This window comes from Heliangelus exortis, chromosome 1, assembly GCF_036169615.1.
Source record: "Heliangelus exortis chromosome 1, bHelExo1.hap1, whole genome shotgun sequence".
In the NCBI taxonomy this organism is placed as follows: Eukaryota; Metazoa; Chordata; class Aves; order Apodiformes; family Trochilidae; genus Heliangelus; species Heliangelus exortis.
The window spans coordinates 114382282-114400387 of record NC_092422.1 but is presented as its reverse complement, the minus strand read 5'-3'; the positions used below and the strand labels follow the sequence as shown (position 1 = coordinate 114400387).

At 44.1% G+C, this 18106-nt stretch overlaps 1 protein-coding gene across 2 annotated transcripts in view; it reads left to right on the top strand.

Annotated features, from left to right (window-relative positions):
- Positions 1–18106, top strand: part of LSAMP (limbic system associated membrane protein) — a 316978-nt gene that overhangs the window by 275830 nt on the left and 23042 nt on the right. The window contains exons 4-7 of one of the 2 annotated variants that reach the window (XM_071760036.1): positions 5733–5867; positions 9356–9476; positions 10939–11087; positions 17048–17083. In XM_071760036.1, the coding sequence (XP_071616137.1) occupies positions 5733–5867; positions 9356–9476; positions 10939–11087; positions 17048–17083 (441 nt within the window). The remainder of the gene's footprint in view (positions 1–5732; positions 5868–9355; positions 9477–10938; positions 11088–17047; positions 17084–18106) is intronic. The other variant, XM_071760047.1, reaches the window with a different exon arrangement.

Here is an 18106-nt window from a genome sequence, read left to right as displayed (position 1 = left end):
TCCAGAGTGAAGGAGGAAGGTTAGATGAGCAAAACCTTAAACAAGAAATGGAGGGTGCTGCAAGAAGAAAAACTGCAGTTCAGCATTGGAAGTTGCTATACACAAAACCACTTCAAATTACATTTATTGATTTGCAGTCTTTCTTATCCCCTTGCATTTTGTTTTAGGCAGAGAAGGGCCTAAAAAAGATGCATAACCCTTCTGCTCTCCTGTCTTCACATCTACAGAGAGCCTTGGAAGAAAAAAACCCACAAAAGCAGCAGAAGCAGAGTATTCGATCTCTTTCTCCACAAACTAAATGCAAACAGATACTTACAGTGGGTCCGAGCTTCAGTTTAGTTTAGGACCACAACAGAGTTAAAAAAAAAAAAAAACTCAAAAAACTTAGAGTAACTTCTGCATAAGAATGAGCCCAGCGGTGGATGCACAAATAGGAGAGGATGGAGCAAAACATGGCTGCCACCTCTAGTTCCAGACTAGCTTTCCCTTTGGAGATGTAAGGAACTGGGACTTACAATTGAAGACCTCTCTGGTAGAACAACTCATGGTTGAACATATTGGTGGTCCCTTGATGACCTGAAAGATCTGTCTGCACACAGAACAACTGGAGTGTTGTCTGAGTGGCATCATTTCTAGAAAGGGAGAGTTCAGGCTTTAAGGAAAGAGTGATGGTGTGTGGCAGTGCGTGGGGCCATTTGGGTCCAGGTGGGAAGGACCCATAAACATGTGGGAAGGGTGCAAGCTTGCATTTCTGCACAGGCAGTGTGATTTATATATATAAAATATATAAAATGCATAATATAGAGAGTATAGTATATAAATATTTCTATATCTCTCTCATATATATACAAGAACAGAGACAGGGTGATGATGTGCAGAGCCTGTGAGGTTGTACAAGGAGCTGTCTCCAAAGGGCTGGGGTGAGAGGAGAGCTTCTTGCCACCAGGCTAGCACTGCAGAGCACGTTCGCTGTTTGGGTTCATTGTTTGCTTTACTGGGTCCAATTAGGAAGACAAGGGATAGGAAATGTGGCTGAGGCAAGTGGGCCTTCAAAGCCTTCCTCCTGCACACATCAAAGCTCTCTCCTACAGAGCTTTCTGCGAAAAGGGCTCTTGTCAGTTCCGAGCAGCAGCAGATGCCTGGCTCAGTCTGCTCAGGGTTGTTCCTGGTTGGTTTGATTGTCAATCCTCCCAGGCTCATGCTCTCTATCTTTAGCCTCCAGAGCAGAAATCTCCTCTTTCTGGTTTACTTGAGCTGGGTTAAGGAGCTACAGCTTGGTAAGCCAGTGTTTAATGGGGCTGCAGAAAAAAACAAAGCTGACCACGAACATGTGAAAAACAGGGAAGAAGTTTGCTTGGAGTTATGGGAAGGGATACTTTGCAATGAGAAAAGCTGTGCTGCATGAGGAGTCATCCCCCCCTGGGAAATTTGGAAGACCCCTTGCTGGGAAGGGATTGTATTAAACCAAACATAACAGCCAGGGGACAACCATTGTCATCAAGAAAGGTTTGGCAGTAGGGTCAGGATTTTGTCCCTGGATTACACGCCCAAGGCAAACGTCTTCTCTTAATGGGAATGGAGTGGCTCACTTGCCAGGAAGCTGACAGTCCCTCTCTTGACCTAACAGAATACATTCATTGTTATGGGTACCAAAGATCATTGTCCAGGCTTTCTCCCTCCCTGCTTTGATAAACTGCATAGTGACAACCATCAGCTCCCTGCCACAGCTGGCTCCTTCATGGAAACATTTGTGAATTCTCTTGGTGTATAAAGCTCTGTTCCTGCTCCCCCCACCTCCCACCCCCTCTTTGCCTCAGAGGTTAGAGTTAATATGACTCACCTAATCTGGCTGCCAAGGTGAATTAGTGAAAACATCTCTACAGCTCTGTGCAAGATATCACAACCTGACATTTTTCTGACACACCATGATACATCTTTCCTCTTCCTGATCTGTACTATGGCACTTACATTTTATATAAATACTTTTATTTAGAAATGGTTAACGTACTCTTAGAGGGGACAGGGCTGCAAGCAAGAGTCTGTCTTGCAAGTGAAGAGTAGCTGAGTTCTTGTAGTAAAAGGTTGATGCCCAGGCTTGAAACAGGTCACCAGCACAAGGACAAGTACAACGCTACCATTATTTCAGCAAGACTGTCACAGAAATTTCCCTGAAGTGTCATGCTCATACCTGTGTCCTAGAGCAGGGGAATGAGGAGCTGAATAGGACTATTGATGTCTTTTGCACGCCCTTTAAAACAGAAGTCCTCCCTGTCACTCACAGGACAAGGGGAAGTGGCTTGAAGTTGTGTCAGGGGAGATTTAGATTGGATATCAGGAGAGACTTCTTTACAGAAAGAATTTTTAAGCACTGGAACAGGCTCCCCAGGGAGGTGGTTGAGTCTCCATCCCTGAATGTGTTTAAAAATCATCTGGATGTGGGGCTTGGGGACATGGCTTAATGGTGGGTCATCAGGAATAGGGTACTAGAGTTAGGACAAGGCTGGACTCAATGATCTTGAAGGTCTTTTCCAGCCTGAGAAATTCTATGATTCTATGACTCTATGATTCATTCCCAGAGAGCTGGGCAAACCAGGAGCTCATCAGCTCTTAGGAAGGGTTGTGTGTAGCTGTGAAAGCTCTCCTGATGGACATGATACACATTTTAGGCTTTAGGTGTATGTATATATGCAGTGGAAAAGCTGAAAAATATCTTCTCTTTGGAAAGTATGTACCCTTTTAGGATGGAGCTCCATTGATGTGGGTTGACAGACAGACTTAACAGCACCCTTAACGAGGGTGCCACTCCATTAAAGCTGGTGAAGTCACCCTCAACCTGCTTTTCATTATGGTGACAGTCCTGTGACAAGGGCAAATTGCAGGAGAAGCAAGTTCCACTTGGAATGAACCCTGTGTATAAACAAGGCAGAATTGCAGAGCAAATTATTTGCAAAGCAGAGGCAAATTAGGTTTTAACCTTCTTTGTGAGTCTTTCCCTGATGTCTGATTAACTTTCCAGTCAACTGGCTGACCTAGCAATTGGGAGTAGTGCTATGAAAGGAGAGGTGTTGTTGGTTGAAAGCTAAAATTGGGGGTGGGATTTTCAAAAAGCATTATTAGCAGGTAGCAGTATGTGATAAGAAGATCTGGGAATTAAAAGAGTTTCCAACCAAAAATGAATCATGCTGTGGGAAAAACACAAACAATGTATTGACTGTACAGACAGTGAGTGGCACAGTGCAGAAGTTGCGACGCAATCCTTTATCTCTGTTCAGCCATGGTAACACCTCATCTGAAATGCTGTGTTCAGTTTGGGGTATTGCACTGCCAGAAATATGTGAATTTGTCAGAGGTCTAAAAGGAAAGAACAAGCATGATCAAGGGTCTAAAAAACCTCTCACCTACAGGGGAAGGTTGAAAGAGCCTTGGTTCAGGAAAAAAAAAAGACAAAAAAAAGAAAAATTACAACTGAGGCAGAAATACAGGTGATAAAAGGCTGTTGCAGAGAAGAAGGGAATGATTTGTTCTTTTTGTCTATAGTGGCTAAGACAAAAATAATAGCTTTAAACTACAGCAAGCTAGACTGAGGTCAAATTTCAGGGAAAATGCTCCAGTGGTAAAGACAGCAAAGCATGGGAACAGATCAGCTCTGGAGTGGCTGCAGATTCTGGAGGGCAGAAGATGGCTCTCTCTCTGCCATAACCCATGTTTCCTACCTTGAGGATGGGGAGTGGGGTAGATGGTGATTGAAGTGTATTCCAGTACTATAACTCACATAACTCTGGTCCTATAGGGATTAAGGTTTCCTAACATATTCATAAGTTACAGCAATAAAAAGTACCTTTGAAAATCTCACCCTCCTTCTTACTCCACTGACTCTTCATAGCTTCAGCCTCAGTTCACAGCAGAGGATTGAAAGTTGTGTCTTGGTTCACTGGGTGGGTATCAGGAGCCAACTTTGCCTCCCTAACTTGTAAAACACATCATTGCCATGCAGTAAGACCCTTCAGCAGACTTTTAGGGGGTCTACATTTAAATAGTTGTAGGGTTTAGATATAGCAAGGAGATTTCTGCTCACCTGAACATCTTGTTGGAGCTGGAAAAGGGATGGCTGCGTAGCCCCACTGAAAGAGAGGGGAAACCTCATCTTGGCATCAGTTTAATAGGTAGTCTCCATGACAGGGGATGGTTTTCTCCTAGAATGGTTCTGAAAATTGCCTGGAGAAAAAAAAAAAAAAAAAAAAGAAAGCAAAAATATTTGTGGAAGGGACAGAGCTCTGAGCAGATTCTGGAGTTGCAGAAGTCTTTATCTCTGATGCCAAAGGGAAATGCACACAGCTGATACTGACAGTGTGGGCTGCCAGCCTGACCTGGCCAACACACTGGAGCCTATGCCTGTGGGGTGGGATTCATTCCAGGTGGCTCCATGGGAACTTTATCTCCAGAGATGGGGTTTACCCACTGCTGCCAAGCCAAGGACAACAGCTCTGTCTTCGCTACCACTATTTGGACTTCATCAAACAACCCTGAGCACCTATGTGAAGTGGGCAAGGTTTCAGAAGTGCTTGGTATGTGTGTAGCAGATAATATCTTCTGGGCAGAGGGTTGCTTTGGGAAACCTGACCATTCTCTGAGGAGCCTGAATGGTGGCCCTTGTGACTGGATGTGTTTTTTTGTTTTTTTAATCTGGCTTTTACTCTTTAAGGGTTAGGGTGTGCTTTCTCTAAACACACATAGGCACACAGCTGGGCCCTGTGGCTTTGCATGCTGCATCCCAGTGCTTGCAGCCTTCTCAGAGAGGGAAAACATCTCCCTTTACACTGCTGCCAATGTGGTTCAGATTCCTTCCTGGAGGAGCCTTATTTTACATTGGAAGGAATAGGGTAGATATACCAATAATATTTCATGCTTCTCTGGCACCTTTCATCCAAAAATTCTAATGTGTTTTACATCAGTTAACATCACTGCCCTTCTCTGAGCCAGAGGTGATGGGAGAGAGGGGTTATTAGCTGCAATTCAGAGAGAGAGAGCAAGGCAGTGACTCACCCAAGGTCATACACTGAATTAAAAGCAAGGCCACAGACCTCCCCTGATTCCTGCCCCCGGCTCTAACCCTGATGCTCAAGTTGCAGCTTTCAAAACTATGTTAGCGAGGCAGCATGGTTTAAATATGTCATTTCATATGTACAGTAGATCAGGGATTTGTGATGATTATTAGTCTCCATGGATCAATTTACACTTTGTTTCTCTCAGTTTGGCTGTCTTTAACGGTGGCTTGCTCTGATCAATGAGGCTTAAGGGTGGTGGTTGCTCTGAGAGACAGGAAGATGTTTTTCACAATTTTGCAGTGGAGAAAAGGGTGCTGGCATCCACAGCTGAGGATGCAGCTAGCCCTGAACCAGCCCATCAGCCACAAGCTGCATAAACTCCTGGTACTCATCATGACACCAGTGAGCTTTCTCTGGTCTCACATGGTGGAGATTTTGCTTCTTGGCCAGGACAGCCTGTGAGATTCAACACTTTCATACTTCTTGTGTGCTTCCTTCCAGATTTTCAGAACTCTGGTGTTCCATAACTAAATAAAATGCTAGTATCTTGCTGACATGGCCTCTGAAATAACTGTTGTTTATCTGCAGAATTCCTGCTGTGATTGTTCCTCTATAGCAATTAAGCAGAAGGCTTCCCAAATCCGAATGCTTAACAGAGCCACTATCTGTATTTTTCTGTCCAACCAGGCAGAGAGTTTGAAGGCGAGGAAGAGTATCTGGAGATCCTAGGAATCACACGAGAGCAATCGGGCAAGTACGAATGCAAAGCTGCCAACGAGGTTGCCTCAGCAGATGTCAAGCAAGTCCGGGTCACTGTGAACTGTGAGTACATGGCAACTGGAGTGGGTCAACAGGGAGAGCTTTGACCATGGGCAGGAGTGACTTTAGGATAAATATCAAAGGCTTTCTGTGTTTATATTTTATTGTCTGAAATGGGGCAAGGTGCTGAGGAAACTACCTGCAGTCAAACATTTCTCACAGGGTACAGTTTGTGCTTTAAACTTGGTTGATGTATAAGACAAGGAAGAAAAAGAGAGAGAGAGAAAAGAGAGAGGAGCTGTGAGCTGCCCCTGTCTCCCCTCAGAAACGCTGACGAGGCCGTGTTTTCACTCATTGATATTCGGGAGAACAGTAGCGTGAAGAGAAGCTTCAGCAAGACTGCAAGGAGAGAGAAGGGAGGGTTTAGCCAGCTCAGAGCAAACACAGGCCTGCCTGCATCTGGCCAGCTCAGCAGTGCCTGCGTGGGTATCAATGCCCAGTGGCTGGGGGATCATGCAGTAGAAGCATGTGTTAAAGGGTGCAAAAATGTCATTTCTATGCTGGTTTCAGGTCATCAGCATACAGCCCTCTCCAGGAGACCCTCCAGGAACCAATACAGCACAAAAATTGCCTTGACCAAAGGGTATGGCAGTCCACCTTAAAACACCAAGAAGCACAGTTAGCTGTGTGGCTTAATATCCCTACCTACACGAGTGGGGCATTGATCCCATCATCCATAGGATCACCTATACATATTTAAAAAGATGTCTGCTTCACTCTGCTGATGCGCTTCTCTCATAGTGACACAAGATATTTTAGACTGCAATTACTCTTGTAATCCTACCTGTGTATATGTCGACCTCCATATTTGAATGTCTCATATTTGGCACTGGAGTGATTTAAAGTGAATATCCCCATTTACCTCCTCTGCTTTCTGGCCTGGGGGCTAACACCTCTGCATCAGGGATGGAGGAATGGGAGTTATATCCTCTCCTGATCTTCTTGAGTTTATACACTAGAGTATTAACATATAGGCTCACTGCAGCACCTTCAGAAGCCACAGAGGTTTTTTATAGTTCCCTTAGAAACTGAGTGGCATTGGTTTAATATTGGCTGCCTTGTGGGCCAAATTTGGTATTAATGTGAAACTGTAGCAGATTTTCTGCAGTAAAACTGTTGAGAGTTTTTTCATGTCAAAAACAGCTGAGTTTACAAACCCGAGACATTCCATGAGAACCAACTAATATTTTCAAATATTTATGTGAAACATAATTTCACTGATGCTTTTAACATGGTTGAAACAGATTGTTTCTATAAAGTCAGAATGCTTGATTTTGACTTAGTTTCAACTCAAAATAACTATGCTACAGTAAAATCTTAAACATTTTTACTGTTGGGATATATAAAAACAGTGTGATAGAGTGTTGTAATAGTATTATGTAGCTGAATATTCAATGTAATCAACTTACAAATTCTTTCAGGACAAATCTTTTCTTTTGAAACAAAAGATAAAAATTACCAGATCATGAGGTCCATGCACAGGGGAAAAAAAATCAGTCCTTCTTTGGGGAATGGAAGCTGGACATTTTCATACTCTTGCTTCCTTAAGCTACACAGCAGCAGAGAGAGTAGGAGAACTACTGTAAGTCTGAAAAATGGGACGTGCCCAACCTCAGGAGCTTCCTGACCATTTCTTAGCATCTGCTGATGCGTGGAGCACACAGCTTGTCAGCCTGGATCCTTGCTTTGTCTCGGTCTGACACTACCACCTTCAGGCTTCCTGAGTAATGGCCCTTGCACATCACAGGCAGGGAAACTGAGGCCTGAGGAAGAGTGGGGGGGAAACAGCTAAAGGAAACTGGCTCTGGGCTCCCACAGCAGCAATCTTGGGGTTAGCAGTGCCTTAGCAAAAGTGGTGGCGGCTGAGGTATGGTCTGTCCACCTGTCTGGGCTTTGCCCTTCAAAAAGGGAAAGAGGGTGGCCAAGGCAGGGCTTGCTCAGAGCACAGTTCCATGGCAGCAGCTTGGGGAGAACAAGCCTGCTGGGGGCATTTCTAGGCCCATAGAAAGGTACTTGTTAATTTTGTGATTCACTCTTAGTGCAGGATTCAGGGAAATGGAAAGGTTTGTCTTGCTGCAGACTTGCTGCAGAAGATATGCTGCTTTAACCAAACAATTGAAGAGGGATGCTTAAAAAAATCACCTTCACTATGCTTTTATTACCCCTCTTCCTATCCAAATTAAAATATTTAAGTGAACCCACAGCCTTTGAGTGTAGGATCCTATTTATGTACACTTATTAATATTTATGATGTTAGAGGGCGTGCTGCAATATCCCTAAAGCCCTGCATAAAATCCTGATTAAGGTCAGGGAAGGGATTGCATTGAGATGGCTAATGTGTTCACAAACAAACTTCTTTCCATACATTTTCCAGACAAAATAACTTTTTTTTTTCGACTGACACAAGCCATTTTGATGCTTCTTTTGGCCTTCAGTGCTGGGACAGATAGAGACAGCAGAGTTGTACTCTGTAGATGCAGAGTGTGCTTTAATGCTAACTTGAGTCTCAGCAAAGCAGCTGTCTGAATTATAGCCCTGTAATCTCAGAGTATGCAAGTATTAGTGATGAGAGACAAGGCACTTATTCCCCAGTCCCTCTCAGCAGCAAGGTGGAAATAATTCTGCCTTTTAGCATGTAAAGCTTGTCACTTAATATTTTGAACACAACTCTGGGCCTGAAGATGCCTGCACCTAGCTAGCACTGAGACCTGGATCCAGCAGAGCACAGCAATATGTTTCCCAAGTTTCTTTTGCCCATGGCACAACTCTCAGACTTCAAATGTGGGCTGAGGGCAAGCTTTACTTAGAGCACTCATGAACAAGCCCTCTTGGAACCTGTGACAAAGCGTGATGTCCAGGGAGGTGTGGGAAGGATTTGTAACCTTAGACAGCTGAAGGAAGTGTCTCAACAAGTGGTCTGGCTCTCAAGGTTGAACCCACAGCTCTGCTTAAGCTCTTCCCTTTGAAGCTATGAATGTATTTCTGTGTTATGCATGTTGCCTCAGTCCTTTACATTCTTATTTTAGATTCAACATTAGACATAGAGGTTGTATGGAAAATAATTTTCATGCTAGTATTAAATTCCTACTTTATTCCTTTTACTTTTTCTGTTTCTTTACCCTTGATAAAGTCTTTCTCTCATCTTTTTTTTTTTTTTTTTAATCTGATGAGCCCATTTGAACTAGAGATCCACAGGTAAATATTCATAAATTGCAGAAGTCTGTCATTAACCTTAACTCTGCCTGTGTATGCCTGTGAATTTATGACAGAACTTTATCCATAGTCTTGCTGAAGAGAAGCACATGTAAGGAGTGATGCTAATGAAGTGTATCAGGGAGAGTTCAGAGAGCAGGTATTCTCCAGAGGAGCAGCGGGGAGTGCGTACCCCAGCCAGCAGCAGGCATCAGCCTCCTCTGGCCTGAATGGTTTGCATCTGGATATTTCAATCCACCTGGAAATGTGTGAAGTGACCATGTGTTTCCTTCCTGCAGACCCTCCCACCATCACAGAGTCCAAGAGTAATGAAGCAGCCACGGGGCGACAAGCCTTACTGCGGTGCGAGGCGTCAGCAGTGCCCACGCCTGATTTTGAGTGGTATAGAGATGATACCAGGTAAGACCTTTAAGTCACCTCTTCCCTTCTCTTCCTTTCAGACCACTCAGTAGAGGATACTTAGAGAATCACCCATCATCCTCTCCAGCTCTTCTCTGCAAAACAGTTACTCTCCATGGATCATATATGTCACAATGGTCCCACAAAATTTGTCAGAGCCGTTCTGGGCCCCTCAGTTCAGGAAGGATATCGAGGTCCTGGAGCAGGTCCAAAGGAGGGCAACTAGGCTGGTGAAGGGATTCGAGCACAGATCCTATGAGGAGAGGCTGAGGGAGCTGGGGCTGTTCAGCCTGGAGAAGAGGAGGCTCAGAGGAGACCTCATCACTCTCTACAACTCCCTGACAGGAGGGGGTAGCCACGGGGGGGTTGGTCTCTTTTCCCAGGCAACTCTCAGCAAGACAAGAGGGCACGGTCTTAAGTTGTGCTGGGGGAGGTTTAGGTTGGATATTAGAAAGAATTTCTTTCCTGAGAGGGTGATCAGACATTGGAATGGGCTGCCCTGGGAAGTAATGGATTCTCCATCCCTGGAGATATTTAAAAAGAGACTGGATGTGGCACTCAGTGCCATGGTCTGGGAACTGCAGCGGGAGTGGATCAAGGGTTGGACTTGATGATCTCTGAGGTCCCTTCCAACCCAGCCAATTCTATGATTCTATGATTCTATGACTTGAGGAGGCAATCCCTCCCTGCACTGGGGATGCTGAAAGAAGTGCTGAGGATGGAGCTCTTGCCTTTAAGTCAGTTAAGGACCAATACAAAATGAAGACATCAATAGTGATTGCTGTTGATGTTCATGCATTAAGTAGCCCATGGTGCAGACAGAAAAATAGGCAGGGTATAGTCTCCAAGCAGGTAATGCCATTCTAGGTGCCTTCATCTTGGGGAATAGCTGCTGAGGTGTGAGATTCCCCCATCTGTGTCACCTGAGTCCCTCAGATTTACATATGAGAGAAGATGAGAAAAGGTACCTGTCCTTTATACCTGAGCATTTATCTGGCATTGAGAAGGTGGTGTTTTTATCCTAGCTTTTAACCTGACCCATATGTACAGGCTCAGAGGTGGCTCAGCTTTGGTATATGCACATCCTGGAACACATGAATTGGTGTGTTCCAATAAAAACCTTTTTTTCAATTAGAGACTAGCTCTTGGGTGGCCATAGTGTGTTGATTTCCAAGTGTTAGCCAGTGCTGGGTAAAGTTTTCCTCCCTTTACCATGGCTTTTCTTGCTTCTCCACAGCATTACTGGTGGCGTTTTACCCCACTACACTCCTTCCTTTCACTCCCTCCTTCTGCTTCCCATCAATGCCTTCTCTGATCTCTTCTCACATCTCCTTCCTGTCTTTCTCCATCCACAGCAGCCAGCTGGACTGAATGACTTTGATTTACTGCCTGCCTGGGCAGTGATTTCCTTCCCCATACACAACCACCATTGCACTAGGCATCTCTTCTCCTGTCTTCCCAGGATAAACAGCGCCAATGGTCTGGAGATAAAGAGCACGGGGAGCCAGTCTCTGCTGATGGTGGCCAATGTCACTGAGGAACATTATGGGAACTACACCTGCGTGGCTGCCAACAAGCTGGGAGTCACAAATGCCAGCCTATACCTTTACAGTAAGTATGGGAGAGGGTGAAGGGAAGTCTAGATTGGTCTTGCCAAGACCGGGATGTGCAATAAGCACACGGTGACCTAAACTCAGGAAAGCATCCGCTTGCCACCCCCGCCTCCCCAAACCTGCAGCCATGAACTGGCTTTCAGCACTCTGCTTCAGATATTCCTACTTGCCATGAAAGACACACAGAGTTAAATGAAAAGGTTTACAGTCAAGCCCTATGGGTTGACTTTCTTTGCTGAAGTCAGATTTTGTTAAAATAATAAAACTTGTTTGTTTTAAAGCTGGAAACAAAAAGCCCTCTAGAATGACAGCCCCTTTAATAAGGAGACAGAAGGCCAGGGCTCAGAGGATCTGTGACAGCTGAGAAATGACAAGTAACTCAGAGAGATGGAGAGAAGTAGCTAGTGAGCCTGAGGAGAACAAGAGAGTCAAGAAAAAGAGAAATGAGTTTGAAAATGGAAGGGAGAGAAGTGGAAAAAGACAGAGTGATTTAAAGGGGCACACCATAGGGAAATTGGGGGAAAAGTTAATCAGCAGATGAAATACAGAATAATATTCCTTGGATCACATTCTGCTACCTTTCAATTACTGAGTCTGTCATAGTGAGTGTAAATAGAAAGAAGTTGGGACCAGACCAAACACTAGAGCAGAGTTACCTGCTGGTTCTGAATTCTGCAGCTGATTCAAACCCTAAAGAGAACCCTGCCCCTCACCTGCCACCCACAAACACATACAAAATGCAGCTATTCAAAATGCAGCTTCTAATTCCAGGTCCAAAACGTGGGTTCAACTTGGACCACACACTGTTACTGCCACCAGAAACAGACTGCATCAGAATGACCCACTCACATGGATGGACACATAGATGCAAAAGAAACTTAGGGCTGTATTCCTCTGACAGTCCCAAATTGAATTAAAACACTCAGGCCTACATGTCCTTTTAAGGAGAAAAAAAAAAAAATAAGCTGTGTAAAGCAGCCTTAGTATGGGGCACAGTTTAGTCCAGCTTCTGCTGTGTATGGTCAGATTATTCAAATCACCAGAAAATCAGTGTTTTGGTTTGGTTTTTTTTCTAACAGATGTAGTCCAAAAAGATAAATCCATTGGTTTCTTTGTTTAGTACCACTGGATTTATTTCATGGCTGTTTAAATTTGTGCAAAATTTGGATGTATTCTGTGGAAGTGTTTTTCTAAAGCGGAGATATTACCATAAAATACTATATATTTGATTTCTTGTAGAATTACAGCACAAAAAGCAAATTTCTACTCTGAAAGTCTTTTCACTCTTTTCTTGTGACTATCATGAGACTCAAATAAAATCCTCAGGCAGCAATCTGGAATACAATTTTCAAATACTCCAGATTTGTTCTTGCTGATATTAATATAATGCTAAGTTTAGAATCCATTGTTTGGAGCTGATTTCTAAATTTTGCCCTCTCTGTTGGTTCCTGTTACACAGATGAGCTGAAATGCATGACTGAAACAAAATGTAAGATGAAATTTAGTAATGTGTGTATGCACATGTGATTTTACCAGGGGGGTTCATTTTGCTAGAAAAACATTTTGCATCATTTCAGAACTTCACCTCAAAGGATCTCAAAGGATTTGCTAGCAATGAATATTTTAACATTACTAATTATTTAGAAATTGGTGAGTGTTATTAGCACCATTTTGCAGTAGGAAATGAAGCTACAGAGTGAAGAAGTGGTTTACTTATGGTCATAAAATGAGTGGCAGAACCTGAAAGAGACCCAGGGAAATCTTGCAAAGTTTTTCTTATCTATTCCAGGAGGAAATATGGCAATATGGAGGGTCCTATCTTAGCCTCTTTTTGATGTGTATGAAAACTTTCAAGTTGTTTGATTTTGCTGATCATTTTTACATTAGAAATTCAAGATCTGTTTAAGCTGGAAAACACTAGAGAGCTTCAGAAGTGCCAGAAGAATGGAGGAGCAGGAGCTAAGAGAGATTTGCTGATTTTCATTGAATTGTTTCTAGCTTTTATTTTTGTTACTTAGTTAATCCCTGTTTCTTCAGTGTGTAATTGCTTCATATTGTTTCAGAAAAGGTCTGTTCTCCTTTTCGTTGGAAGAGAGAAAAAAAAAATAATCCAAGTAGACTACATCTGCTATTTCTAAGGTTAAGAAATCAGGGGGGAAATGAGTGAAATTAAACCAGCCCCATAAAGATAAAGAAAGCAGCTGAAAAAAGTACAAGTCAAAATGAAAAAAATGCTATAGTGATCACATGATAGCTGAAGTAACAGCCACACACACACAAGCAGGAAGATAAAGCAGTGCCAAGTTTTTGCAAGGTACAACAGATACTCAAATACTTGGGAGTGTTTGTCATGCCTACAATCAGAGATTTTATTTCCTTCTCAAATAGAGAACAAGCTCTCTGTAGGGCAGCATCCCACTAGGGAGGCAGTTCCTCAATGTCCCATTGCAGCACAAAAAAGAATGGCAGCCAGGAGTGAAGAAACAGCCAGAGAGTTTATAATGAGGTACTGGCAGCTGTGCCTGTGGTGGAGGGCAGAAGGAGAGCCAGCAAAATGATGTGAAAGAAGAGTTTAACAATAGACAAAAATGGGTGACTAGCATTCCAGGAAATCTCAACCAGCATTGAAAAGCTCTCAAAAAGACCAAGTGCCTTAGATGTCAATGCCGTAGATAGAAGATGCATTAAAATACAAAAGCAGCTCCCTTGAGCTGTATGAATAGGTAGCTAGTGATCCTCCTTAAAGGATGTCGTAGAGGATTGCCTGCTGTAGGTGGAGAGATTTATATGCCTCACTCCTGGAGACTATGTTTACAACATAAAAATTGCCATACCAAAGGTCTGTGTTACTCGGGAACCTCTCTCTGATGGCAATATGGAATATATTTGCAGAGAGGGTACTCAGGTATGGTTTGATGATACAGTTTCTCTAATAGCTTGCTGCCATCCCTTCCTTCTCACTCCTTTTGCTCACCATGTTCTCTGCCACATGCTTTTTTTGTTTCACTTTATCTGGTACTCAATGAACAACCAACTGAGCCAGTCCAACTTGCTTGAACGGTAAAAAAAGTAACCAAGCTTTACCACCCACCCTCCAAAATGACCCCATATGTTTTTGATAGGTGTTTTTGGTGTGCTGAGTTGAATTACTTCAAGGAAGGGTTTAAAAAGCATCAAGTGAAGAAGTGAAGCCATTTCACACATCTGTGGATATGAGGAGCTGGGAGGCAGAATGATGTTTTGCAGCACTGGCGAGTCAGTAGGTTGATTTAGCTCTGCAGAGCTTAGGATTAGGGTTTGTAACCCTCAAGTACAAAATACTAGTAGACATAGGAAAGGGTCAGTAACATAGATCTCTGTGAGAATGATGTGACAGAGAGGCCAAGCCAGAGATGCAGTCACAGAGCAACAGAGGTGAGAAGTAGTGCTGCAATTGAAGCAAAAAGGGTTTTTTCCTTAAGTGTATTAGGAGAGAGGAGAAATGTTTTCATTCCACTCAGCTAACAGAGTGCTATGAAAAGCATTATGAGTAAAAGTCACACTTTATATCTTAACATGTGCCACACAGAAGTGTAAATATATGCATATATATACCAGCATCTGCTAGACAAGCATGTGGATCTATAGGTTTATCTGTACGTATGTATACCTACGTTTGCACCTGTGGAGCAAGCACACACACACCCACAGGCTCACAGAAGCAGGCACAACACCTGGTGCATTCTAGAAAGGCAGCGAAAAGAACTGAAAGCTCTCCCAAATCAGTTGACTTCTGCCACCCGCAGAGCCAGACCATCCCAGAGGATAAAACAGGAGACAACAGGGCAGTGCCTCACATCCTTATGCAGTCCTGCTGGCTGAATTATCTCAGTTATAAGAGACTGCCACCTCAGCAGGTCCCCTGCTGCATCCTCTGCACCCTTCAGGGAGCGAGGAGATGTGGAGGTGAAGCAGCAGCTGGCAAGGCCCGTGCCAATTAGAAGCAGCAGCAAGGCAGGTATCCCACCCCTGCCTTCCCCAGAGACCTCAGGGAGAGTTATTGTTTTCAGGCCAGCAGTTTTGATCCCAGCAATTGGCACGTTCCTAAAAAGAGCTGGCCCTTGCCTCTAGCTTGTCTTTATTTGTTAGTACCCGGGCAGCAGCGCTGGCTGCCTGCAGATGCTTGCACCCCATCTCCTAACTCCATCTAAGTGCCCTCTAAGTGTTTGCTGCATCTAAGTGTTTGCTTGTGGTGGTTGCTGCTAAGGTGTGGAGCTCTAACTGTGGCCAAAATCTCTCTTGAGTGGCTCTTGGTGCAAAGCCTGCGTTTTCCCAGGGGTTGTCAATAACGGGGAGACACCGGAGAGGAGGAAAGCAGGTAGGGTGACAGGGAGATGGGGTAAGGCTGAGACACTGCTAATGAGCTGGGGTACAGCAATAAAGGCAGCAGGCAGGGGGCGAGGGGAGTAGGGGCAGAGTCCTTGAATAGGAAGCAGCATGATAATGAGGCCATAGTGCTCTCCTTGTGCTGTGCAGCCTGCAGCCTGCTGCGCTGGAAGAAGGTAAAGGGGAGTTGAGCTATTTAACTAAAATGGATAAGGAAGAAGTCATGTCAGCACAACAGTCTGCTTTCGCAGAACAATGGTCCCCTGTTGCTACATAAACACAGAGATCCAAGCTAGTTGTGTGTTTTCTACCTGCTGTAGATACAAACAGCTCCATTACCACCGTGAAGGCAGGAGATCTGCATGTGTCACAGGGATGGGCTTGACCTGCTGCATCTTCCTGGGCTCCAGGGAGTCTGAAAAAAAGCTGTTTGCACCAAGGGTGCTGTATAAGGAGCACTGGCCTCCAGATAGCTGGGTCTGGTTGATCAGAGAGTAACAGCTGACTACCAATTGTCCATCAGCACTGATCTTAGCATCATCCTCACAGGTAAGCCAGGAGACGACTCATTTCTCCAGGCCTATCAGTTGTTGAATGGTAGCCTATCTTTACAGCCTTATGTCTACCTACTGATCGGTCCCTGGGTGAAAACTTGTCTCAGTCAGTACAAGGCATTCAGCAAGCTCTAAGGTAATGAAGGGAAACCCAGTGATCAGAGTAAGGCCTGGGGGAGCTTGTATTCTTGGTTCTGCTCCTGGCTTTGCCAACAGTTCACCATTTGACCTTGGGCAATTTACTTCCTTGCTCTGTACTTCAACTGCACTGTCTGTAAAATGGAATTAACACTTCTGTTGGCCTGAGACTGAGGTCTCTGGCACCAGTGTCCCTCAGTGTCTGTGCAACTCTTTGAGATCCTTGTGTGGAAGAAGCATAGCATGAAGCCAGCAGTGACATATAACAAAGTCCAGCTGTGGCGTATAATGAGGACACATTATAAAAGCCCTATAACCAAAAGAGCAGGGTCTCTGTACAACTAGGGGCTGGTGAATCTGCAAAAAACTCTGTTCCCATAAGAAGACAAAGGTTTAAAAGAAACAGAGTGCCCTTGGGGGTTCACCAGTATGACTGCTCCCATGCTCAGATCCCCAGGGGACCATTGTGGAGTATGATCTGGGGAGGCAGCAACTACCCATGGAGGACTTCCACAGCTCAGCTCTCTGCCAAGACTAGCCTCCTGCCAGAGGTATAGTTAAGAGGAGCTGTAGTGTGATGACATGATTGGTCTTGAAAGTCAGAGGGGAGATGTGGCCCATCAACTCCAATTACCTTCACTGCAGGTGCTGAATCCCTTTTGCTGTCTGGATATTATTTGTTTAGTTTTTCAAATGACTTCTCTCTGACTCCCCGTCCCAGGGGATGCTGATGTGTATTAGGTGTGTTGCTTGCAAAATGCTCTGCATATGAAAGCTACTCTAGTTCATCTAATTTGGAGATGGACAACTCCATCAGGTTTGTATCTGCTGCTTGCTTGGTGTGAAAAGTGGCTTGTCCTTTTCTCCTGCATGTTGCTTATTGTTTTTTTTCCCCCCTTAGAACGAGTTTTACCCACACTCCCCAATCCTTTTCCAGGTCAGTATATGTTTTATGTTGAAGTAGATCTTTAGCCGGGTCATTCTCCATCATCCTGATAAACACTCAGAGCTAGGGATGGGCAAAACCATTCTGAAATGTAGGAAAATAAGGGCTTTCCCTTCTTGTCTATGTGTCATTTGGTCCCTTCTGCTCATCTTCTTCATCCTTTCCCCCTCCCTTTTCAGAAAAACAATCAACTAAACAGCAACAAACTTTAGCCAAGCTTTGAGCAATGACCTTGTGTCCTCACCCAGGTCTGGACAGTCTTCAGTGATGTTCATTTTGTTTGCAGACCTATTCCTAATATATACGTCAGTCTTTGCCTACATGGTCTGATTTGTATCGAAAGCATAAGCAGACCTCAGGTTTTGCAGAGATGGTGGAAGGGAAAAATGAGAAGGTGAAAATTAAATTGCTTCCAGGAGTTGTTTGGGTTTTTTTGTCGCTCTAGTTGTGCAAACTGAGCGAACTTTGTTTTCTCATTTCATTGTCACACACCCCTGGGTCTGCCAGTCACATAATGCTGCATTTAAGACAGAGAGCATGAAAAGAGGTGCAAGTGAGGTGTTACTGTCTGCTTTACTCCAAGGGAAGGAGGTGTGAAGGCAAAACAAGGTCTAAGTATTTTTGTATCTCGGTGCTGCCCAAGCATGCCTCAGGTCCAGGCAGCATGACCCCAGAGTCAATATGACACTTGGGGTTTGGATGTGACCTTTTGAGTCTAAAAAAACTCTTCCAGAAAGCAGGCTACAGCACTTGAAAGCAATGTTTGAAACTAAATCAACAATAAGGTAGCCAGTTCCTCTATTCAATAAAAAATTTTGGCCTAGAGCTCCCTAGTGTCTTTGTTTTACTGCCAGATGATAAAGATGCTCACAGGCCTAAATAGTTCAGAGGCCTAAATAGTTAATATATGTGTAGATCTTTGGGGTAGAGTGTTATTACTAACCCATGTTGTTTTGCAAGAGGGCAGGTTCCCAAGTAAAGCACCTGCAGGTACTCCCATGAAAAGAACAATAA